General features: G+C 47.7%; 2 protein-coding genes across 2 annotated transcripts in view; both read left to right on the plus strand.

Moving 5' to 3' along the window:
• The window catches only part of CDK2AP2 (cyclin dependent kinase 2 associated protein 2), a 207,992-nt gene that overhangs the window by 24,285 nt on the left and 158,225 nt on the right, over window positions 1–25,482 (plus strand). The window lies entirely within an intron of this gene.
• PITPNM1 (phosphatidylinositol transfer protein membrane associated 1) overlaps window positions 1–25,482 on the plus strand; it is a 32,357-nt gene that overhangs the window by 5,445 nt on the left and 1,430 nt on the right. Inside the window, exons 6-20 of the mRNA XM_056851794.1 lie at window positions 334–429; window positions 1,042–1,149; window positions 9,853–9,914; window positions 10,484–10,725; window positions 11,286–11,475; window positions 13,036–13,143; window positions 13,462–13,643; window positions 14,776–14,975; window positions 15,065–15,235; window positions 17,474–17,626; window positions 19,022–19,170; window positions 20,052–20,162; window positions 21,706–21,822; window positions 23,469–23,617; window positions 24,359–24,508. Coding sequence (XP_056707772.1) covers window positions 334–429; window positions 1,042–1,149; window positions 9,853–9,914; window positions 10,484–10,725; window positions 11,286–11,475; window positions 13,036–13,143; window positions 13,462–13,643; window positions 14,776–14,975; window positions 15,065–15,235; window positions 17,474–17,626; window positions 19,022–19,170; window positions 20,052–20,162; window positions 21,706–21,822; window positions 23,469–23,617; window positions 24,359–24,508 — 2,188 coding nt within the window. The remainder of the gene's footprint in view (window positions 1–333; window positions 430–1,041; window positions 1,150–9,852; window positions 9,915–10,483; window positions 10,726–11,285; window positions 11,476–13,035; window positions 13,144–13,461; window positions 13,644–14,775; window positions 14,976–15,064; window positions 15,236–17,473; window positions 17,627–19,021; window positions 19,171–20,051; window positions 20,163–21,705; window positions 21,823–23,468; window positions 23,618–24,358; window positions 24,509–25,482) is intronic.

The raw sequence follows: 25,482 nt of genomic DNA on the forward strand, positions 1-25,482 counted from the left end.
TACATTGACTAGATCAGCCTCATTTGCTGGGTTAGTCATGCAGAGAGGCTGCTGCATTTAGAACTTGGGGAGGCTGGAGAAGTTTTCTCCCTTTCCCTGTCATATTTGTAGACAATACCAAATGCCACAGTTGCAGAAAGGAGGTCCTATTGCTGGCACAAAACTAAACACCTGTACACAAAGTTGACTGTTTGCATGGGAAGTTTTAGGTTGTTCCTGAAGGGCTGTGTTGGGAATAAGATAGGCTTACTTTAAATTCGAGGAGTGTCTGTTTACTGCTGGTCTTTCACAGAATGAGTGCCGTAGATCTCTTTGGTTATGATCTCTTTGCAGCTGGAGTGTCTCCCCACAGCTTATCGGAGTGGCGGATGCAAAATATTGCACGGGACTCAGAGAACAGCTCTGAGGATGAATTCTTTGATGCTCATGGTACGTGTTTCTGGATGAAGAGATGTTTTGTGGATGTGTTTGCTTCTGAGAGGCCTCAGAGTTGGAAGAGGGCTGTGTGTGGTTGCCTGTAGCTGGTGGTTATCACAGCTACTGCTACAGGCACCGATAGGTTTCTTTACATATGTCTTCTCTACATGTGATCACAGGAGTATATGTGAATTGTCCTTCCAGTATGTTGTAGGTGCAGTATATGTTTGGATCTATCTCCCTAGACTTGATGGAGGGATGAGTATTGATATATATGGGAAAAGGAAGATCAAAATCTCCAGTCTTTGTTCTTTGTATATGTGTGTCTGTGCGCAAACATGCAAATATAGGTTTTAGCCTAGTACTTTGCATGTATAACACTCCCCAGTCTGATTTTTACTGAAAAATTGCAGATAGCAAGACTGGGGAAGACTTCTGCCTATGACCCTAGAGATCTGTCATTTCTCAGAGTAAATGATATTGGGCTAGATTGATCAGTAGTCTGTCCGCCTCGTAAGGCAACTCTTCATATCCAAAAAGACTGTGTATGTACTTACTGTATGTGTGTGTGGTATTCACAGTGCCTCCACCATTCATACTTCTCACTGACTTTTCCTTCCCTAGAGGATCTCTCTGACAGTGATGATGTTTTTGCAAAAGAAATCACTAAGTGGAATTCCAATGATTTTCTTGACACTCTGGAGCGGCCCAGTGAGCAGGACGATGTTCTTGGTAAGTGAGCAGCTCATGTGTCCCATGCTAGAACATCATCTGTGGGCATGTCCATCTGTTACTATTTGGACTTCTGGAAATCTGGGTTTATAAGATTCCAACCTTCTGTTTGCATACCACAAATTCTGTAAATAACATTAACGCTTAAAATAGATCAAATGTGTACCGAGGGTTTTCCTAGTTCACATTTTTTTATTGTGAAAGTGTTATATTAGGACACAAAAAAACCCTATTTGGTGCCCATCCTGTAAGCACTTGTTTCCTCTAAAAGTCCAATAGCCACCTCAAGAGACAAGTAGTCCAAAAGAGTTGGTTTATTGGCAACAGGTATGCAGAGCTTAGAAGTCAAAAGGCAGGAACAAAGTGGGATGGGAGAGCATTTGGTTATATGGAGAATTACAGACACAGTACAGTCACATCATGATAATACAGGCAGTTCGGAGGTACCAGGCTCCCACGGGCCGCAGACCCTGGGAAATAAAGCAAAGCAAAGCCAGCTGGCGGCTGCACTGATAAACAGCCTTGAAGTCAGAGCCGAAACAAGGAATTCAAAGTCAACCTGACATTCTGCTCCCCTCAAGGCCCCCACCTCGAGGGGCCGGCCTGTCGGGGTAGGCGTGATGGAATGCGCGCACCAGCCGGGGAGCGGAGACATCGCGGGAGCGCACCCATTCTTCATAGGCAGGGGGGAAGTGTTTCCAGCAAACAAGATACTGGAGAGAACCGTGATGCACACAAGAATCCAGGATCTTAGCGACTTCAAAATGTTCCTCCCCCCCCACCATCACCGGTTGCTCAGGAGGCGGGACGGGATGCCAGACCGGGGTGGCGACATGAGGCTTAAGGAGGCTTATATGGAATACAGGATGGATGCGCCTCAAAGTCTTAGGGAGGGTCAGTTCCACGGTTACTGGGTTAATTATCCGAGGATTGGGATAAGGACCCACGAACTTGGCACTGAGTTTTCCACACGGACGGGTAGACCGTAGATTCTTAGTGGAAAGGTACACCAAATCCCCAACGTTAAAGTTCTGGCTGGGGGAGCGGTGGTTATCCGCTTGCATCTTGTATTTTCGTTTGGCCCTTTCCAAATTTTTGACCAGCCAGGGCCAGGTGGTATGGATAGCCTGAACCCAAGACGCCACATCTTCACCCCCTCCTCCCCAGAAACATCGATCTGGCCAATGAGACTGAAGTCTTGACCATACACAGCATAGAAGGGACTGAAACCAGTGGACTGATGTACAGCATTGTTTTAAGCGTATTCAGCAAAAGGTAACAATTCAACCCAATTATCCTGATGGTAATTGACATAACGCAGATAACATTCCAAAACAGCATTAACACGTTCTGTTTGCCCATCCGTCTGGGGATGGAAAGCACTAGACAATCCCTGTTCCACCCCCACCAACTTGAGAAAAGCTTTCCAAAATTTGGCAACATATAACTACTTCCGCGGTCGGAGATTATCTTACGCGGAAAGGAATGTAAATGGAAAACGTGACACAAAGAGGCGAGCCAACTTTGGGGCGGAGGGTATACCTGCGCACAGAACGAGATGTACCTGCTTGGAAAACAAGTCAGTAATTACCCAAAGGACAGTCTTACCCTCGCTGAGAGGGAGATCCGTCATAAAATCCATAGCAATCACTTCCCAGGGCTTGGTGGGAACTTCGAGCGGTTGCAAAAGTCCGGAGGGCTTGCCCTGGGATCGTTTGACAGTGACACAGATGGGGCAGCTGCGGACAAAAGAATCCACGTCGGCACGCATGCCTGCCCACCAAAACTGCCTACGCAATAGGTGGAGGGTTTTTAGAAATCCGAAGTGTCCTTCAGTCTTGGCTCCATGGGCTAATTGCAGGACTTCCTTTCGCAGCCCCTTAGGCACATACAGTTTAGAGTCTTTGTACCAGCAACCACCCCGTTCCAGCAGGGAAGGGGGAAGTGTCTGAGCTGTGCGTTCAGCCAGGCATTGGGTACGAAGAGAGTCTAGGAAGGAATCGGGCAGGTCTACTCCGGCTGTGGAGGAGGGTGGAGTAGGACTAGCTGGCAGCGTCAGTGGGGCGGATTGTACAACTGGTTGATTCGGGGTTTTTGGTGCAGGAGGCGCAATTGGGACTGGTGAGGGAGTCGGGCTGCTCGGTTGTGTAGACGACCCCCCCCCCCGTCAGGGGCAGGGGCGGTGATGTCTGCCGGCTGGGATTGGGACTGGAGCAGAGTTTGAGACCGGGTTTGCACCGCCAAGGTAAGCAAGGCACCCCTCTGTGCTGGGGTGAATAAGGAGACCATTGGGCAGTCGACTTTCACCGGATACTGGGGCAGTCTGGAAAGAGCGTCTGCTAGTACGTTTAGCTTTCCAGGCACATGTTTGAGTACAAAACGAAACTGAGCAAAGTAGTCAGCCCAATGCTGCTGTTTTGTGGACAATTTGTGGGCTTCCAAATTTTTGTGATCTGTCCAGACCTCAAAGGGGACCCTGAAACCCTCCAGAAACTGCCTCCACGTAGTGAGGGCATGGTGGACAGCGGCAGCTTCCTTTTCCCAAATTGGCCAGTTCAGTTGGGAGTGCGCAGATTTCTTAGAAAAATAGGTGCAGGGGTGGAGAAGACCATCTGGACCTCGCTGCAAAAGGGCACCCCCCATGGCCACGTCTGATGCATCCACCTGCACTACAAACATGTGGTCAGGATCAGGGTGCTTTAACACTGGTTCTGAAGTAAATAGCTGTTTAAGGCTGTCAGAGGCAGTTTGACATTGAGCCGTCCATTGAATCTTCGTGTTGGGCAATGTGGCAGAGACCCCTTTACCCTTTTAAGGAGGTCAGTGAGTGGCAGTGCCACTTGAGCAAAGTTGGGAATGAAACCTCGGTAAAAATTGGCAAACCTGAGAAATTGTTGCACTTGTTTGCGGGTGGAAGGAGAAGCCCAATCGATTACGGATTGTATTTTAGCAGGATCCATAGTGTGCCCATGTTGTGAAATGATGTAGCCTAGGAATGTTAATTGTTCTCGGTGAAATTCACATTTAGAGACCTTTGCATAGAGTTGATTGTCTCTAAGATGCTGCAACACTTCTTTGACAAGAGCAACATGCTTGTCCATGGAACTGGAGTAGATAAGAATATCATCAAGATAAACCACCACGCCCCGATATAACAAATCATGGAGGACCTTGTTAATGAGTTGCATGAAGACTCCCGGAGCCCCCTTTAATCCAAAAGGCATCACTAGAAACTCATACATTCCAAAGCAGCTGGAAAAGGCTGTGAGGGGTTCGTCCCCGTCACGAATTCGGACTCGGTAATAAGCTTCAACCAAGTCCAGTTTGGTGAAAATGCGCCCCTCCTTTAATTGACCCAAGATATCCGAGATTAAAGGGATGGGGTAGGCGCTGGTTTGAGTGACCGCGTTGAGTTTTCGAAAGTCAATGCACAAGCGTAAGTCACCCGTCTTCTTACGGACAAAGAAAGCGGGGGCTGAGTTGGGAGCAGTTGATGGCCGAATAAACCCTCGAGCGAGATTTTTATCCAAAAAGTCCCGCAGTACAGCACATTCCGAAACGCTCATAGGATAGATCTTACTTTTAGACAGTTTACAGTCTCCTACCACCTCAATAGCACAGTCTGTTCTGCGATGGGGGGTAATGCATCGCATTCTTTCACATTGAAAACATCAGCAAACTCCTGGTATTCATCGGGTAACTGGGCTGAAGGGAGGGCATCGGAGGCTAAGGCTGAGGCGGTTGGAAGGACCACCGCGAGTTCATGGCGATGCTGTTCACAGACAGGGTCGGTGAATGTAATAGTATCAGCCTTCCAGTCTATGGAGGGACCTTGCCCCTTGAGCCAGCTGATTCCCAGTATGACTTTGTATCGGATGGGAGCTATGGTAAAGTCTATCTGCTCCCAATGCGAGCCAATACCCATTGCCACTCCCCGGGTTCGACGGTCCACCAGACCCCCCTTAAAATGGCTGCCATCCATCTGGGTGAATTGGATGGGAGCCGGTAGATTCTCAGATTTGACTTGGAGAGCTGCAAAAGTGGCTTCATTGATTAAAGATCGCCCGCAGCCGGAATCTATGAGTGCTTTAACATGTAATTGAGGGCCTTTTCTATAATGTTGTAATACTACGTCCACATACACAGTATTTTCGACTTCACTCACCATAACCGGAGCCTTGGGTTTTGCAGGAGAAGCTGCAGGGGTCTGCGGGGACGCTCCACTCACCGCAGACCGTGTCCGTTTTTTGACAGGTCGAGAGGAGATTCCAGGTTCAGGGCTGGGGAATCCCAATGACGATCTTCGTCTGAGGAAGGAGAACTGTCCCCCAATGGGGCATTTGTAATCTGAGACCCTGAGGTGTCAATAGGCGTAGGGAGACTGGAGGGTTCCTCGACGTGAAGTGCAGAGGGTGTGGGTCGTCCCGGCACTACGCTGCGGGCGGCCGCGGTGCCTCTGCGTTGAGGTCGTCCTCGAGCCCGAGGCGGCGCGTCCGGTCGAGGGAGATCCGGACGCTGAGGGCAAGTTGCTGCGAAGTGACCCATAGCACCGCAAATGAGACAGGCTCCCCTCTGGAATCGAGACTCGCGATCCGGAGGGGGCCGCGTTGGTCTCCGCGGGCAGGGGATCGAGGTTTTGGGGGGAGGTTTTTGGCTGCTCTTCTCTTTGGTCCGATTCCGGACCAGGGAAACGAATCGTCGGTGGCTCTCCACCTCCTCCGCCAATAAAATCCAATCCTCTAGGGTATCGGGGTCATAAGGACCAGTTCAAAATGTCCGGATGCAAGGCTTCTCGGAAGTAGTGGATAAGGGTAGCTTCAGGCCAGTCCACTATTTTACTAGCCAGTCGTTGGAATTCGTCCGCGAATTCCCGGACCGGGGAGGAGCCTTGCCTGAGTTGCAAAATTTCTGCTTTGGCTCGTTCCCCCATAAAGGGATCCTCGAAACACCTCCATAAGGCAAACATAAAATTGTTGAGTGAGCGAATGGAGCGGGCCCGCGTATCAAACTGGAGAATCATCCAGTCAGCCGCTTTCTCCTTTAGCAGGGAGGCAACGAAACGGACGCGGCTGTCCTCGGTAGGGAAGAATTGCCTTTGCTCCCTCATGTAACTATCCACATGGTGTAGAAATCGGGGCAGAGTCTCAACCGAACCGTCATAAGAAACCTTCAGCTTGGGTTGCCTCCATGGGAGTGGGGGTGCAGGTGGGTGTCCAGGAAGTGGTGCCCCTGGTACTCCCGGCGCACCCAGTAGCAACGGCAGGGCAGGAGCTCCTGGTGCAACAGGCCCTCCGCCAGGAGGAACCACCGGTGCCACTGGCTGCTGTGGCGGCTGCTGTGGCGGCTGCTGTGGCGGATGTTGAGGCGGTTGCTGTGGCGGTTGCTGTGGTGGAGGCTGCGGTGGCGTACCCGGAGTCGGGGCAACGGGTGCGGTTTGGGCCTGTTGCAATCTATCGTTGTCGCGGAGTAACTGGGTCATCTGGTCTTGTAGGCGGGCCGCCTGGTCCATAAGCTCCCGATTCTGGGTACGTAACATAAAAATATCGTCTCCGGCTCCGCCAGTGCGGCAGGAGTGGCTGACTCGGAGGTTGGTAGCCCAGAGTGATTTCCCCCCATACAAGTCCTCTTCGTCGAAATCTTCTGGTACATCAGATAAGTCTCCTGCGAATCTACGGGCACGTTGTACGCTATGAGACGGGGCGAAAGTTGGGGAAAATGAGGGAAATCCAAAGCCCAGGGTATTCCGAGGACGTGTGCCGGAATGCGCACGTTCGGCGGCCAACCGTTGTTCTTCCTCCTTTGCGGCCTGCGCCTTGGCTGCGGCAGCCTCCGCCTCTCGTGCCTGATCCTTGGCCCTCTTCAGTTCGGCCAAGATCTGAACGGCGTCGAGTTTGGCGGTGAGGGCCGCGGTAACCAGTGGTAGAGCTTCCAGCTCTAATACCAAAAGGAGTTCAGAGGGATCAGTAAGATCCAGCAGTGGCTGAATCTGAACCGCCAGGGCCGCCGCACCAGTACCAAAGTTGGGGGTGAGTCGCTTAGTGATTTCGGCCACTGAAACTGTGGCCGCAGTCGCTCCCTGAAAGAGTGCAGCTACCCGCGTTGCCACTGCTTTCGCCTCCGTTTGGCAAATTTGGGGGTCCGGCACAGCTGGGGCCGCCATGTCTCACGGTGAGGCAGAACGGATCGGGGGCCCCGCCCGTTCCGACTGTGAGTCTTCCTAGGTTAGACCCGCCAACAAACTAGTCAACAGTTGTAAATCCTCCGACGCTAAACGAGCGTCTTCCACCAACCAGTGCAACGTGTGGAGGCCGGCACAGGAATCCTCGACCTCAGACGTCCAAGGGACTGTCGCGGCTAAAGAACGCCACTGAGCCCGAACAAGTTCAGTCAGGCAGTTGAGTTCCGCGTCCGTCCGATCTATTTCGGTTAAGACGTCCTGAATCAGGTCGGGGTCATCATCCTCTGTCCCCAACAGAAGGAACCAAGGATGGGGGCCTTCCAGGGTTCTGAGCAGGAACCCGCCACCCGGGGAGCGATCCTGCTCCCACCCGGGACCCGGGCGAACCGCACGGGGCTCCAGCCACGGGGAAGCAGCTCGGAGAGCACCGTCCCAGCTCCAATCCGAGCGCCAGGCGAACCCTCCAGGGCTCTAGCCGGGCAGATTAAAGAGAAGGTTCCTGCCTTAATGTAAGCACTTGTTTCCTCTAAAAGTCCAATAGCCACATCAAGAGACAAGTAGTCCAAAAGAGTTGGTTTATTGGCAACAGGTATGCAGAGCTTAGAAGTCAAAAGGCAGGAACGAAGGGGGATGGGAGAGCATTTGGTTATATGGAGAATTACAGACACAGTACAGTCACATCATGATAATACAGGCAGTTCGGAGGTACCAGGCTCCCACGGGCCGCAGACCCTGGGAAATAAAGCAAAGCAAAGCCAGCTGGCGGCTGCACTGATAAACAGCCTTGAAGTCAGAGCCGAAACAAGGAATTCAAAGTCAACCTGACACATCCCCTCTTACGAATAGAAGAGTTGCTTAGTCTTTTGCCCGTCCCCGTATCCTTTTTTTGGCCACTGGAGCCCGCCTCCAGAATTTGTTATTTTCTTGGCTCTTTGCAAAAACCACCAATGTATTTTAAGGCTTTCTCTGGTACCATGTAGGCCTCAGAAGAGCCCTCCGCTCCTTCACCTTATACTGTCAAGAAGAAAAACTCACAATAAATTACCAAAAAACAAAAGTCCTTGTCTTCACTAAAAAACACCGAACTCATAAATGGCAAATCGAAGACCACAACATCGAACAAACCAAATCTTTCAAATACCTTGGTGTGGTCTTTCAGTCAACCGGACTCTGGAGAGCACAAGTGACTAATGTAACAGACACTGCCTATCTCTGCAATACTAAAATTTCATTTCACTAAAGGAGCCTCCTACATTCCAGCAGCACTTAAAGCCTTCCAAGGAAAGGTCGTCCCCCAGCTTCTATATGGGTCACAGCGCTGCATTTACAAAGATATTTGCCTACTGGAAACGATCCAATCGAAGTTTCTGAGGAAGATACTTGGAGTTTTGAGATGTGTTCCTAACGCCCTTCTCCGATTAGAAACTGGAGTGATCTCTTTGGAGTCCAATATGTGGATCCGAGCACTTAACTATTGGCTAAAACTCATATTCAACCCTATTGGTCTAGCCCCTCTGATTCTAGCTGACAGTCACTTCTCAACTTGGGAAAGTGCAATAGAGAAGATGCTCCAGAAACACGGCCTTTCTTCTCAAGCCATATTGCCATTGCAACACCAAAAAGCCAAGGAAACAATCAGAGACTCTTGCACCATGCCCTTCAATCAGATAGGGCTCAGATTCATAAATATTCAACCATCTTGCTCAGATTCATAAATATTCAACCATCTTTCCATCCTGCAGACTACCTCAGATTCCTGGAAGTATCCAAATATCAAAGGGCCTTTACTCTTGCGCGTTTCAATGCCTTACCTTCAGCTGTCCTGGAAGGCAGGTATCTCCGTACTCCCTTTCATCAACGATTATGCCCATGCAAAACAGAGAAAGTGGAAACAATAGAACATGTTCTGCTGCAATGTCCCTTCTACAACGACATAAGATCACAGTACATTCTCCCCATATTGTCATCCTTTCCTGGTAGATCGGAAGAAGCTAAAGTTTCCTTTCTCTTAAGCAGACTCCTCTCGGGAGATAACCATTCAAGTAGCCAAATTTTGCCTCCGGTCTAGTGTGATTCGTAAATGACTAATTGAAAACCTTTCCCCATAGAAGATCTTTCCTCCTCTTCTTCAAATCATCCCTCCCAGAATCATCAACTTATTTTATTTTATTATTTTAACCTAACTTTGATTTTTATTCAGAGCTGATATTGCATCAAAATAAAACTTGATTGATTGATTGGTACCATCTGGGTTAGGAAGTTGCTTATAACAAAGAAACCCAGACACTGAGATTCTCAGGATTCTGTAGATGCTGGTGGATTTTATGCAGGATGCTGTATCTGTTCTACCCTTAGCAGCTATCTGGTTTTACAGACTCTCATAGCAGGGGGTTCTGGCAGCAGAATTCTGTCTTGTAGGAGCCACCCTTCTTTACTCAGCAATCACCACCCTCCATATGCCATTTAGAGCCTGCTATTGCTTTCATTCTGTACTGAGTGCCACTCATGGTTTCATGTCTTTGCAGCTGATGCTGCTGGTGCAGCCAAGCCAGATAGTGATGGGATGACTATGCCTGGCCAACCAGAGGTGAGTTCATCCACCGTGCTTCCTTCTTTAGTGCTTTCAGAATCATGATGCAAAACCACAGGTGACAGCTTGTGAATGCACAGCACCATTCTCCATAGAGCGCCCAGGCTCAGTTCTCCCATTTCTTTATATATATATATGAATTACTTTTTTACTCCAGCATTCTCAGAAAAACAGTTCAAGGTAGCTCACTGAAATGCCTACAAGGCATACAATAATTAAGAGCCACATAAGCTATAAAAACAGCTTTATAACCATAATTACAAATGCATTTGCTACCAGTCAAAATACCAGTAACACAGAACAGTTCAGAACACCCTCCCACATCAGCAAATCAAAACAAATCCAAGAGAGTTTCCTGAAGGTCGATAAAGGTGAGGCCCTTCTGACCTCTGGCATGACATTCCATAAGATTGGGACAAAAATTGAGAAAGCCCAAGATGAGACTGAAAAGGCTCATACAATCATTGAACAGCACACAAGTTCCACTATGGCTGAGGTGACGGCCGCTCCATTCCCACGACCACTGCAGCTGCGCCCCTAATTCTTCCCTATTTCTCTTTCCATAGGCCGGCCCAGAAGACCTGTCCAGGACATGCCGTATCCATGCACTCTTCCTGATCCTCCACAGTGGCAACATCCTGGACCAGGGTGTGGGAGAACCAGGCTCTAAGCAGGCTGACGTGCAGACGCTCACTGCCACCTTGGACTCGGTCACCCGCCTGCACTTCCCTGAGGCACTGGGGCACATTGCACTGCGCCTGGTGCACTGTCCACCCATCTGTGCCGCTGCCTATGCCCTTGTCTCCAAGTAGGAAGCATGTCTGTCAGGCTGCTGAACACCTTGTGGGGCAGGGCTGGGAACTCCCAGGAGTTGTGTGGGGAGGGTCTGTATGAGGGCTGCAGTGCCTTCTTGGCTCAGGGGATATGGGAATCCGTCAGAGCGATGATAACTCCTTAAAACTGGGGTGCTTGATGACAACAGTGTTTATGGTGGAGTATGTCTAGAGGTGTGCCACTGAGAGTAAGTGATGGGGAGCTGTGCTTTTTTAGGGGGGGAAGCTGTAGACTTCGGCAGGAATAGCAAGGGCAGCAGTTGCATTGACTGGGTTCCTGCAGTGAAACTCGGGTGAAACTCTTGCCTCAGCTGCCTTTCAGGGAATTGGGACGGGTGGCCCAAGCCCTGTTCTGACTCCGTGTTCTGAGAGTGCCGCCCATTCTGGTTGGCAATTGGCGCTGTAGGCTGCAGCCCTGCCTTCCTAGAAGGCAGTTTGGCCAGAGCTACTTTCTGAACTCCGTGCCAAGCCTTGGGCTGTTAGATCTTCAGTCTGAATTGTGTCCTGATCAGTTCTCGCATCTCCTCCTTCCCAGACTCAGCCCCTACAGTCATGATGGCGACAGTCTATCCAGTAGCCAGGACCATATTCCACTGGCTGCTTTGCCACTCCTGGCCACCTCCTCAGGCAGCTACCAGAATGCCGTTGCAACAGTTATCGCTCGTACCAACCAGGCCTATGCTAACTTCATCCACTCTCCAGATGGTGCTGGCTTCTGTGGTCAGGTGAGAGGGCCAGGAATCCTTGGAACAGACAGTGAAAAGGGGGGAATCTGTAATACTATAAAAGAGAACCAAAGTTCTTTTCTTCATTCTTTTCATGAAGAAAGGGGAGACGGATTTATGTTGGAAATGTGGAAAGGAAAGAGGTACCTTTATGCATGCATGGTGGACATGTAAATTTTTTAAAAAAAATTGGATAAAAGTTGTTAGGGAAACTAACAACTTGATTAATACTACTGTGAAAAGGAAACCGGCATTCTGTTAAATGGGAATCCCACAAGGAAATTTGAATAATAATGATAGAATTATATGTCAATATAGTTTTGCTGCTGCAAGAATTGTAATCGCAAAAATTTGGAAGCAAGTGAATAAACCTTTAATAAATGATTGGAGAGAGAAATTATGGACATATATGAGGATGGCCAAATTAACGGAATTCCTTCATGGAAAGGATATGGAAGAATTTAAAAGTATGTGGAAAAAGGCAGCCTCATATTGGGATAAACTGGCAAAAACGGATTTTATTAAATTACTTAGTGAGTTATAGAAATTAGTATTTTTTTAATATTTTTATATTTTATAGTAATAAATAAGTTTAAACTGTCAAAGCACTTCTTCGGAAGTCAGGTGAAGGGTCACAAAAGGTGGTGGGTGGTGGGAAAAGGGGTATCTTAATAGATTTAATAATGATACTTTTAATTGTATTAGTAAATATGTATGGATACTCCTGGTTTTTCTTATTGTTACTTTGATTATTATTATTTTTGTTGTTGTTATATCAATTGTAATTTTTTTTCTTTTTTATGTTATAAAATTTAATAAAAAATTATTAAAAAAAAAAAAGAGAACCAAAGTTCTGAAACCCGAGTGCAAAAACCTTTATTTAATCTTTGGTTTTTGTGAAGTTTTTCTATTTTTATTTAAAAATAAAGTTTTGGGGCAAGGAGACCAGGTGTATAGAAGCAGAGGGACGGGGACCCACTGAGTGCCACAAGCTGCTTAAAGCTTCCTCCAAACAATCTCCTGATTTCTGAGGATGTATCTGTACAACACATTTAAACCAGTGGCTCTAAAGAATCGTGGCTGTTGTAGATTTGGAAAGCTGCTATACCTTCTATATTACAGATCACTGCTATTTTAATAAAACTCCATTTCCCAGGACTCCTTGGTTTGCAGCCATGATAATTAAACCAGATAGGCATCTTTTGATGCATGTGTGATTTCAGGGTTTTTCCTACAGTCAAGGGCTAGAAGCTTGAACTTACTTGCAAAAGGAAAAGCTCAGATTCTGCAGGTACTTTGGTAGACAAATTGAAAGCTTTGTGCCATGTTCTTCCGCACAGTGGCTTACATTGCAGGTACCTCGACCACCAGTATTGATCTCTTCCAAACAGAGGCCTCTGTGATACAAGCCTTTCCAGTTCTTCTTAGTGGAGCCTTGCAAGGGAGCAGCTGAGAACGCATTGTTCTAGTTCTCTGGGCTCACTTACAAGGCTGCTGAAGTTGTGCTTAAGGACTGGCTACAGGGACAGCTACGTAATCCTGCATTTCCCCCCTTTGTAGGTACTGTTGATTGGTGACTGCGTTGGGGGAATCCTGGCATTTGATGCCCTTTGCCACAGTCGGGCTGGAGGGACAGGGAGCCGTGGGAGCAGCCGCCGTGGCAGCATGGTCAGTTCCTGAGTCTGGGGGGTGTATCAAGCAATATGTAATGAGGGCATCCTCCTAGCATTTCCTCTAAGGAAAGAAGTGCTTGTAAGACAAGGGATGGAGTAGAGGAGGGAGGGGTAGGATTCCCTTTGGGTCAGCTGTACTGCTGAGCACTCCCAAGTATTGTTTAGTTGAGGTTTCCTCGTCTAGTACGCAGTTGTCAAATCATTTGTCCTCCCTGTTTGCATCCGATAGGAAGTGTGCTGGATTCTGCTCACTGCACAGTAGAAGAGGCTTTAAGATGTATGTGCACTTCTCTGTCATTCCCCCCCACCCCAGAATGCTGACCTGCTGTCTCCCGAGGTCTCCGTGGTGCGAGACCCAATGCTTGAGAAGGCAGAAGTGCCGTGGGGCCGTGCCAGCCCCGAGCCGTCTGGGCTGCTGTCTACCCAGAAACGCAGTGACAACAGCCTGGCACCGGAGGTGGATTCTCTGCAACAGCAGCAGCAGTTTTTGTCCAGGTGAGAGGGTGTGAGAAGTGGGTCTTCCGACGTGAGAGCCGACAGTTGGATTGGTACCGATCAGGGACAGAAGCTTCCTTGAGTGTGTGCTCGCCAGGCTGCCTAACATCCAGCCCTTGATAAAAGGCAACATCATTAGTCTCTAAAGAGCTTCTGCCGAACAGGTTGATTTAGGGAGCAATCCAAAGCCGGTCCCCTCAAAACTAAGATCCATTTTATTCAATGGGATTTCCTCCTGGGAAAGTGTTCTTGAGATTGCAGCCTTAGCCTCTTACAGTATTCCTTTATGTGAAATTCAGCAGCCTTAGAGGCAAGTTACACTACAGTTGGGTGAAATGAAACAAAGGAGAGATGAAAAGGAAGAGAGTACTTAACCCTTCCCTTGCCAGCTGCTTTACCCCCACCCTAATGCATTCCTTCCTAGCGGTTTTTACCGCCATGACTTTCTGGACCCATTTTTTTTGTGAGGCAACGGTAAGAGGGATGAATTTCAAGGGAGAAGCATTTGGTAAAAGAAGGGTTAAATATTCCTTTCTCCAGTGTAAATTACACCCTCCCTGAGGGCATTTTGTGGCTGCAATGTGATGGTGTAGTTTGCCCCTCAGCCATAGTGTGGCTGGTATCACATTTCAGTTCTCCAGTGTTCCTTGCTGTCTTCATTGTGTTGATCTTTGTGTATGCTTTTCATGTGCACTGTAGTGCTGAAGTTTGTGTCATTGCACCCAGGTACCTTCATGTAGCCCAATAAATCAGGTGCAGTGTGCCAAAAATAATAATGAAAGGAAGAGGAATCCTTGCCCTAGCTTAGTTGAGCCAACTGGACAAATTGTACATTTAAAAAAAAACAAAAAAAAGGAAGAAAGTCACCCTGATCGGGTGAGTAGGTGGCAACGCTTGGGAAGAGGGAGACAGCCCTTCTCGCCAAGCAAATAGTGACCGAGTTGTGGTTCTCTTGTGCATTGTGGGCTTTCATGCAGGAGAAGTGGGATAAATTATGGTTGGATCACAACATCAAAAAAAGAAAACTGTTCTAGAGAGATCCTAAATATGCCCTTCATTGGGAAAGTAGTACCAGTGGGAGAGACCTGTGGTCGATTTCCTCGCCAATAACCAAGCTTTCTGCTATTCCCAGCCTGCAGGCCGGCATGCCTGCTTCAGAGGCAGAAGGAGACCCTCGGCGAAGCAGTAATTCGTCATCTTCAGCGATAGAGACTTTTGAGGGGACAAACTCAGTTGGGAAACTGGAATTCAAGGTCTCTGGTTTCTTCTTGTTTGGTTCACCCCTGGGACTGGTGCTTGCCCTTCGTAAGACGGTGATGCCAGCCATGGATGGTAAGGACCGTCTTTCTCCCTCCCTGTTTTCCCCATCATTCTTGCTTTTCCCTCCAGCTTATTTCACACACCTTCTCTCATCTTTTCAGTGGCCCAGATGCACCCAGCCTGCGAACAGGTCTACAACTTGTTTCATGCAGCTGACCCCTGTGCCTCCCGTCTGGAACCTCTGCTGGCCCAACAGTTCCATGCTGTGCCACCCTTTGCCATCCCTCGCTATCAGAAATATCCACTGGGAGATGGCTCATCCACTTCATTGGGTAAGAATAACTATGAAAGTTAGCCTTGGGAGTGCTGGAGAAACGTTGCTTCTTGAGATACTGCCTCATTGGGGGAATGCAGATGTAGAGGAACCAGCTGTGGTAGCAGTGAAGTATGAGGGTCTATAATGAGAGAGGAAGAACAAGTAACAGACCCAGGGAGCACTGAGACGTGGTACCGTCTGGTTCTGTATTCTCTTAGTGTTGCACAACACAAAGCTGTTTTTAATGGATTAGAGCAGCAATGTAAAAAACAAACAAACTTCAGGCACAACAGAGAATAGGAGTAATATGTTTTCTAGTACCTCAAGTGTTACGTAGTAAGAGGTGTTTGTTCTCCCAGATGAGTTTAGAATTGGGCTTGGCAAACTGAGCTAGTTTAGAAATAAGGCAGAAAGAAGCTTATTTTTTTAAGCCAGATCTGGCATTCAAACCCCTTCGCTCTGGGGCGGGGGTCTGAATCTCGGCCCCCAACTGCCTTGTGGGACTGCTGTGCCACTGCCCATTAACCCGGCATTGGTAGCAATGGTGAGGTCTCTTTAGAGCCAGCGTGGTGTAGTGGTTAAGAGCAGTGGTTTGGAGCGGTGGACTCTGATCCGGAGAACCGGGTTTGATTCCACTCTCCTCCACATGAGCGATGGACGCTAATCTGGTGAACTGGATTTGTTTCACCACTCCTAAGCACTAAGCCAGCTGGGTGACCTTGGGCTAGTCACAGCTCTCTTAGAGCTCTCTCAGCCCCACCTACCTCACAGGGTGTCTGTTGTGGGGAGAGGAAGGGAAAGGTGATTGTAAGCCCGTTTGTGTCTCCCTTAAGTGGTAGAGAAAGTCAGCATATAAAAACCAACTCTTCTTCTTCCTTGTGAGCCTTCCCTCCCTGGCACCTGGAGTGCAGCTGTAGGAGCATCCCAAGCACCAGCGGTTTTCAGACACGTTTCCCCAGCCTGCCTCAGCCCTCTGTAAGACCATCAATTTGCCATTGAATCGAGATATTCCGTTGCTGTAGCAGCACTCCACGCTCCATGGCCCTGCAACTTCTGCCCCCACCACAGCCAGGTCAAATGGAAGGGTCAGGTGGGGATGAGTTCTCCTCCAGCTCGGAGTACGATCTGAGCCAGAGAAGAATTCTCAGCCGTAATGCTCGCTTCAGGTTGAAGGCAAGTGCTACAAGCCAGGAGAGGTCATCAATTGAGCCTGACCATTGTGAGCTTCAGCAGGATCACTAGTCATATAAGGGGAGCTGCGTGGTGGGTTTGTGTTGGGAAAGTCTTCTTTTACAGCTCGGCTCGTCATTGTGCTGCTGTTGCGGGAAAACTTGCAGCTGCTGAAGGACTCCTTACACATTCTTAAATGGGTGGAGGTCTTTGTACTCCCCCCCCCAAAAAAAAATTAGTGGTGATGAGTCCTGGCCCAGCCAGGATCTGGAAGGCTTTGCCAGGCTGAAGGAGGAGATGCTCTTTGCACCTCCTGAAATATAAAGGTGGTGGTGGTGGTGGTGGGACTTCCTCCATGGATCTTTTCAGCTACTGCTAGTATCGGTTAGGAACCTCTGCTCAGAGAACCTCAGAGAGCAGAGGTTCCTAACCGATACTAGCAGTAGCTGAAAAGATCCATGGAGGAAGTCCCCCACCACCACCACCTTTATATTTCAGGAGGTGCAAAGAGTTACATCATGTAATTCATAGTGTTTGTTGTATCACACCCAGCCCCTTTAATATTTTTAAAATATTTTTGTTAGCCTTTTAAAATTTATTTATAGATGTAAGCATGTATGTTCTTGCAAAAGGCTTTGGGATGACCATTATGGAGTATAAAGAAACCTATAGGAACAAATATTTCTCGTAGGTCTTTTGTGATTGCACTGTGTTCTGTTCTGTTCTGAGGATGACATACACAGCCATGGTGTGATCCCACCCTGCAGGGTCATGCATGTGAATATTGCTGCCTTGTAGATGGGGCTGACTGTGTGGGTCTTCCCCATGGAACTGTCACCTGGAGGGAGGGTGCAAACTCTGTGGGGAAGATCCTGGCAATTGGCACCACCTGCACAATCACATGAATTCACACACATCCCTCTGCTGCGAGGGATCTCAGCACACTGAAGAGGCATATGTGACGAGTGCCTAAGCTAGGCTGGTGAATACAGGATCTGTAGACAGCAGATATTAAGCCCGGGAAGTACTCAAATGATTGGGTGGATGGTTGATAGTAGCTCTGCTTGCCTCTCTTTTTGCCCAGCTGAGTCAGTGCAGGCTCACTCTGCCCTCTTCTTGGATGATCTGGACCTCGTGACACCGCCGACCCCAACAGGTGCCTTTGGGGGCTTCTGGAAAGGGAATGAGACGTCCACCAGTGAGGTCCCCGTAGCTAGCACCAGTGAAGTTGTCAAGAGTGAGTGCCTGATTGCCTGTTCCTTCCCTCTGCCCTTTTCTGTACAGCCCCCTTTCAGGTCTGGCCCCCGTATCTGTAATTCATTGCATTCTTTCTGCAATCTGTGGGTTGCAGGTTATGCTGTTGTATGAGACCATTTATGCTCTCTTTGTCAGCTTGGGGAAGTTGGGGGGGGTCAGGAATTTTACTTAATGGTTTTTAAATCAGTGTTTTCTTTTAAACTGGAAGTTAGGATTCATAGCAGTAGTTTACAGCAGTGTGTTTTATGTGTTCATGGGGCTGAAGTACTGTAGCCTGTTGCCCAGAAGGTCATAAAAAAATTGGAGGAAGGTTTTTTTTTACCTCCCTTGTATCCTAAACATTGGCATTTAAAGCTGTGTGTCTGTACTCAGCGATGCAAAAAGTATTCAGCAGTCCTCTCTGCGTACATCAATGGCTGATTGGGATGGAAACCTAAACAATGATTCTTGTGTGCAGGAAGTCAAAGGAGTTCATTTTTCTTGGGTTGAATGCTTGTGCTGCCAAGAAAATGTGTGCTCTTTGACTTGCACACCCAGATCCCATAGCTTGGGCACACTGTACCCCTTTGTGTCGCTTTCAGCAAGTGTTCTGGATTGGAGGACTTCCCCAGTCGAGTGGCTGAGCCAGGCCCTTGACTCTCATTTTGTATCAGCCATACTAATTATCCCAACTGCTGTACTGTAACAAGTAGCCTCATGCTTCAGTCTCATTGAAGTAAATGAAATTCAAGGATCCTAATAGTGCGCTGGATAGTGGCCAAAGACTGGATAGTTAAGCGGTCTGTTTAGGTTGCCTTGAGGAGCCCTGTGGCACAGGGTGGTAAAGCTGCAGTACTGCAGTCCAAGCTCTGCTCACGACCTGAGTTGGATCCCGACAGAAGTCAGTTTCAGGCAGCCGGCTCAAGGTCGACTCAGCTTTCCATCCTTCCGAGGTCGGTAAAATGAGTACCCAGCTTGCTGAGGGTAAAGGGAAGATGACTGGGGAAGGCTCTGGCAACCCACCCCGTAAACAAAGTCTGCCTAGGAAACGTCAGGATGTGATGTCACCCTATGGGTCAGGAATGACCAGGTGCTTGCACCTTTTTACCTTAGGTTGCCTTGTATGGTTTGAAGGGAAGCAGGGCTGGGTGCAAAAGGAGAAGGTTTGGGGGCCTGAACTGTTGAACGGAACCAACCAAGAACTGTTGTCATTGCTTCTGTGTCCCCTTTTAGGGCTGTGTATGCAATTGGGCTTTTGTTAAGAAGATGGGCAGGGTGGTGCTGGAGAAAGAAACGGGATATATGCTTGTGTCGCCCTGGAGTTGAGTGTGCTAGCCACAGTTCTACTCAAGCATCATACGTACACATAATGAATTGCTCTTCCCTTCCTCTCTAGTTCTGGAGCGTTGGTGGGGTGCTAAACGCATTGATTTCTCCCTCTATTGCCCGGAGGCACTGACGGCCTTTCCCACCATTACCCTACCTCATCTCTTCCATGCCAGCTACTGGGAAAGCGCCGATGTAGCTGCCTTCATCTTGCGCCAGGTACTAGGGTGGTTACCTGTAAAGATGTGGGGGAAGCACCACTGTCCCAGGGAATGGGTGCACACTGATAAGGAGCTGGCACTTGAACAAGAGGTTTGGGGAGGCGGCCCAAGCTCAGGCAGGTGATACAGGAGTTGCAGGCAAGATAAACTGGGGAGGATGAAATTTGAAGCTGGGTACCCAAGGTCGGGCGGAAAAGGTAAAATGATATAATAGCAAAATATTTTTATTGTAAGGCGCTTATATCTCAGTTGAAAACATTAAAAATTATAAAACAAGGCACAATGGCAACTCATAAGGTTGATAGACCTAAACCACAGAGGCCATACGTGTTTCAGCCTACAGGCCTTCATCAGTAGGCCGAAATGCATTATATAATTTTACCTTTTCCACCCAACCTTGGGTACCCAGCTTGTGGTTTTTTAGGTTGGGTTTCTTTCCCCCCTTTTTTCTTGTTTGAGGATGAAATTTGAACAGATGGCTTTGGCAATAGGTGAGTGCAACTGTGTGAGAAGGTTGGGGGGAAGTTTGGATTTTGAATATTTTGATTCCCTTTTTGGCCAGCTTGAGAACCGGCCTGAGTCTGTGAGATGCTCCTAATGGCACCGAGTCGATGCTTGTTTTGTTATGGAATGCGAAAGAGAGTGTAGTTCTGAGCACCAGGGACATAGACTCCTCTTTCAGAAAAATAATCAGAAGTATTAAGAGTCAAAAATACCTAGCTAGGGGAATTGCCCTGTGCAGTTCTGAGGGTGGTATAAGCGAGATGGGGTGGGGGGTGGGGAATTTCCCCCCTTAATCTCTTGGGTGGGCCACATAAATGGCTGTAGTTGAAAATGTTGCCTGTAAACAAGCCTGACACTGAGATGTTCTGGCTGCAGGTGATCGAGACAGAGCAGCCGCAAGTGACAGAGAATGAGGAGAGTTCCATCTACAGCCCGGCATTTCCCCGTGAAAAATGGCAGCGCAAGCGCACACAAGTGAAGATTCGGGTAAGCAGCGCTGTCGCAGTAGTGGTTTCATTGTCTGAATCTTGCATGGGGGGTCTGGAATCTTATTTGGTCTGAGAAACTATGACTTAGGTCTGTGGGTATGGGCTGACCCTATTCCTTTCTAGTCAAAAAACAAAAGGGCAGACTCACAGATGCTGTCTTCCCACTATGTCTCCTTTGCTCTCTTGGTCTTTATCCCTTCTGTCTATCCTTGGATATTTTGGTTTGTATCCTGCAGCACATTTCCACTGATGGAAGGGTGTGTGTGTGTGTGTGTGTGTGTGTGTGTGTGTGTGTGTTCGCTGATTCCCTCCCCCTCCCATAGCAGATCTCTGACTCTCCCATCATTCTGTCCTTGGGGGTTTCCTTATCTCCCAAGGGCAGCATTTCAGGGAGCTTCTTGGGCTTTGCATGTAGGAGGGGGAGTCACACTCGACAGACAGAAATCAGCAGTAATTTCCAGTGGGATCAACACCTCTGATTTCTGCAAGAGGCAACTCTTTCCATTTTAATTCATGAACCACACTGAATGTTGTTGTGTTTTTTTCCTGGAGAACTGCATTGTTTACGAAGTGGAGAAAAGGGTTTGTGTTTTCTTGGTAGAGAATTTAGTACTGGGTGGATGGGTAGGGGGTTAATTCATTAGCTTGGGCTAATGGAGCGCATTCCTGATTTGCCCTGCTGATAGACAACTTGCCTCTCTATACTAGTGGGTGCACATTTAAGGGTTCAGGTGGTGTATTTGGGTTCTGTGGAATTAGGTTGCAGCAGACACCTTTCTGGCTGGGGTAGAACAAGATGCTTGTGGGTACCCCCAACGAGGACTTGTTTCAAGAAGGGTGTAGCAGCCCCTCAAGGCTGTGTGGGTCATGGAGTTAAATATGAGGGTTTAATTTGGTTTGCAAGGCACTTTCAAAGTGTCAGAACTTCTTGAATGAAGCTTCCTTCAAGCTTCTTGTGGTTATGATAATGCTGAAGGTGTGACATTTGGTCCAGAGAACAAGGACGTCTAATGGAGGGTCATGACTTTCTTGTTCTCATTCAGGAAGATGATTCTACTTTCTCTTGCAGAATAAAGTGAGGGGTGTTTTTTGTTTTTTTAAAAAACACACTCATTTTTACACGGAAGTCTCAACATGAGGTAAGACATCTGTGTAATTTTTATGTGGTTGGTGATTCTAGAACAAACACCCCCCACGTATCCAAATATAGTCACGGCTAAGGAAAAGGGTTTTGTTAGTCTCTAATGGAAAAAAAGTTCTGCTGTTATGTATCTGATATACCACAATGGAATGTTTTTCTATGAACAGGTAGCCACAAACTGATTACAATGACGCACGTCATATGGTGCAAAAAACCACAAGCATGTAACCTCTCTGAGAGTTTCTCCACCCCGAATAGGGGGCTGGAATAGTTGTAATCTCTAGCGGGATCTGTCGCTATTGTTCTGTGGCCAGATCCAGTTCCTGTGTTTTACTTTTCCCTCTCGTAAAGCAAGGGATCATAAAAGAATAATAAAAGCTGATGACCACTTGCTTTCCAGAATGTCACAGCGAACCACCGGGCCAGTGATGTCATTGTGTGTGAGGGACGTCCCCAGGTCCTCAATGGGCGCTTCATGTATGGGCCACTGGACGTGGTGACGCTAACTGGGGAGAAGGTAACCATGGAAGTGGGAGATGGGTGCTAAACATAGGGGAGCGGGTAAAACTCTGTGGGGATGGTATGAACTGGAGCAAGCAGCATAGCTTGCCATGAACACTCATCATTCCAGGTGGGTATCAAAAAACTGTACACAAGCCCCATCTGAAAAATGGCAATAGCACAAAGAACCGAGTCAGGGAATACTTAATGCACTTCCTGCTGCATAGAAGAATTACGGTGAGGGCCAGAAAGGAAGGGGCTTCATGGGGCTAAGGGGGAGGATAGGAATGAGCAGGCTGAAGTGGGGAGAAAGTGCAGTGAAGGGGAGCACAGAGCCGATAGGGTGACAGGCAAGGGAACTGATTTTTGGATTAGTCTTGAGTCATCCCTCTAGAGTGGGAAAGTAGCTCTAGAGGCCATCTACTCCAACCCTTTGCTCAGTGCGGGAAACCCAGTGTTAGAGCACACCGAACTGATGGCTGTCCTTGCCTCTGCTTGAGAGATCCAGTAAAGGATAGCTGATAAGTTCCACGGATGAGCTGCTCTTACAAAGCAAGTTTTTCCTAACGTTCAACTGAAATCTACCCTCCTGTAGCTTTAGTCCATTAGAGTTAGCCTTGCCCTTTGTGGAGTACCAGAGAACCAGGCTCTGCCCTCTTCCACATGGTAGCCCTTTGGGTACTTGAAGAAAGTGGTCACTGTCTCCCATCAGATGTCTCCTCTCCAGGCAAAACCTATTCAGTAAATGTGCTTTGTTCTTTTTATCTGAGTGGCCCGAACGGCTAGCTAATGTTAAGAGGGCCTGTTGTAGAACTTCTTTCATTCCCCAGAGCCTCTCTATCTGCCAGCTTCCCGTTTCCCTCTGTATATTTCAGAACTGCACTGAGAGTCATCAGGAGGACAGCAGAACAGATCAGGGGCAGAAAGTAGAGCAGTCCTTGGAAATAAGAATTAGAGAGGAGACCAGAAATAGGTCACAGGAGAAGGAAAAAATGAATGAGCTGCAAGTTTCGCAGTGAAAGTGGACGGATATTAATGGCAGGAGGTGTCACAAATGGCAAGGAGTAGAAGTGCGGGTTGAGGATGTGTAAAGAAGAGGGAGCACAAAGATACATATATTTAAAATGGACTATGAAGTGTCGAAGTGGGGTATGGGAAGGCGGTTGTGAATCTGACTTTAACCAGAAATTCAGAATTAAGGGAGTAATCATCCCCTTTCTTCTGTAGTCCTAACACCGGATTGGTAGCCTAAGCAATTTTGCTTGGGGACCAGGGATGTAGAAGAAGAGGAGGAGTTGGTTTTTATATGCCGACTTTCTCTACCACTTAAAGGAGACTCAAACCGGCTTATAGTCACCTTCCCTTCCCCTCCCCACAAAAGACACCTTATGAGGTAGGTGAGGCTGAGAGAATGTGACTTGCCCAAGGTCACCCAGATGGCTTCATGTGGAGGAGCGGGGAAACAAATCCAGTTCACCAGATTAGCCTCCTCCACTCCTGTGGAGGAGTGGGGAATCAAACTCAGTTCTCCAGATCAGACTCCACCGCTCTTAACCACTACACCACGCTGGCTCCCTTCATCTCAGCAAGAGGCACATGCAGCAGAGTAAACAGTTCCTGCTGTATTGTCGAAGGCTTTCACTGCTGTCTTTGAACTCACAGGTGGACATCTACATCATGGCGCAGCCACTATCAGGAAAATGGGTGCATTATGGCACGGAAGTGACAAGTGGCAGCGGGAGAGTCTCCTATACTCTTCCCGAGGAGAAGATGCTGGGCATTGGCATGTACCCTGTCCGTATGGTGGTCAGGTGAGTGTGTGAAAGCCTCTCTTGCAGTTGCCATTTTATCCAGAACCTCATATAGGCTTCGGATGCTCTTTTCTGGTTTACCTGTGCAGTAGGAATAGGTTGGAAAAAAAGCAGCCTAGTGTTTCAGTCTGGGGTGTAGGATTAAATTTTTCTGAGTTCCCCTACATTAATTCCCTGTAATTGCAAAACCAGTACAGCGTGTACAATGCGGAGTTAGTCACCTTTCTCTCCCTGTATGCAGTGAGTTTTCATATGGAACAGGTGTGACAGCATCACTACCTTTCTCTCCCTATATGCAGTGAGTTTTCATATGGAACAGGTGTGACAGCATCACTACCCCCACATTCACACACAGTCTAATGGGGTACAGCCCATTCTTCCACCTCAGAATTCTCTAATCTCGTTTTGCTGCAAGCATACATCAGCCCTCATTGAGCCAGAGATTTTGACACTCCTGTTGTGAGTCGACTGTTTTATTATTGTCGGCCAATTCAATTATTGTTTGACAGGAGACATAGCACAAATGCTACCTTTGTATGCTCGCTCTAAGGATTGCCTTTGTAGTATGTCTTCTGTTAATAACGCAAGAGCTGTATTCACCTACTTGCTCCTTTCCTTGATTTTCTGAAGGGGATGCCTTGGCTGCATGCTGCTGATTCAAAGAAGGTGGTGGTGACCTGCCGGTGGACTGGCATGGACAGATGTTTTGAACAGCTAATTCCATTTTATTTCTTTCCCCAGGGGTGACCACACCTATGCTGAATGCTTTCTGACAGCAGTGGCCAAATCCACACCTTGTGTTGTCTTCAGTATTGATGGCTCCTTCACAGCCAGCGTCTCCATTATGGGTAGTGATCCTAAGGTGCGCGCTGGTGCTGTTGATGTTGTGAGGTAAGTAATGGCCCTCTGAGGATTCCCATACATCTTCCTGGTGTCATCCACTTTGATTGCTAAGTGAGTGTTGGGTATATTGGGAAATAGGTAATAAGCTGTCCAGTTCTCAGTGGACTTCATCATTCCTGCTAAGTTTCCTTTCCTCCACTTGACCAAGACTTGTAAGGGACCTGATAAGTGATATGAGCCTCCAACATAGTTAGTGAACAAAAAGAATGAACAACAGTTTTCTTGAGATGTATGTCCCACAACTCTCTTGTTCCACCCTCACACACTTATGTTAAAGTGAAAGACACTTTTGTTCAACCAACTGGCTTTTATTTTGCTGTAACATTTAAATTTACTAATAGTAGTGTTATAAGCTCTGTTGTTGTTTTATCAAGTGTTGTATCTAATCTACTAGACAAATCAGTTCTTGTAAGTTATCCGGGCTGTGTGACCGTGGTCTTGGTATTTTCTTTCCTGACGTTTCACCAGCAGCTGTGGCAGGCATCTTCAGAGGAGTAACACTGAAGGACAGTGTCTCTCAGTGTCAAAGTGTGTTGGAAGAGTAATATATATATAGTCAGAAGGGGGTTGGGTTTGAGCTGAGTCATTGTCCTGCAAAAGTATCAAAGGTAATGTGCTGATCATTGTCCTGTAAGTATCAAGGTAATGTGCTAATTAGGGTGTGGTATGTTAATGTGGAACCATTGTATCCTGACGTGATCTGTTATCATGTGGAATCCAAAGCTAATCTGCATGGCTATTGTGGACTGTAGTCTTTGTTAGTCTGGAGTTTTTCAGGACAGGAAGCCAAACCTTATTCATTCTTAAACTCTCTTCTGTTAAAGTTGTGCTGATGTTTATGAATTTCAATGGCTTCTCTGTGCAATCTGACAAAATAGTTGGTAGAATTGTCCAGTATTTCAGTGTCTTGGAATAAGACTCTGTGTCCTGTTTGGGTCTACTAGACAAAGGTTATCAGGTTT

Source organism: Euleptes europaea, chromosome 6 (assembly GCF_029931775.1).
Source record: "Euleptes europaea isolate rEulEur1 chromosome 6, rEulEur1.hap1, whole genome shotgun sequence".
In the NCBI taxonomy this organism is placed as follows: Eukaryota; Metazoa; Chordata; class Lepidosauria; order Squamata; family Sphaerodactylidae; genus Euleptes; species Euleptes europaea.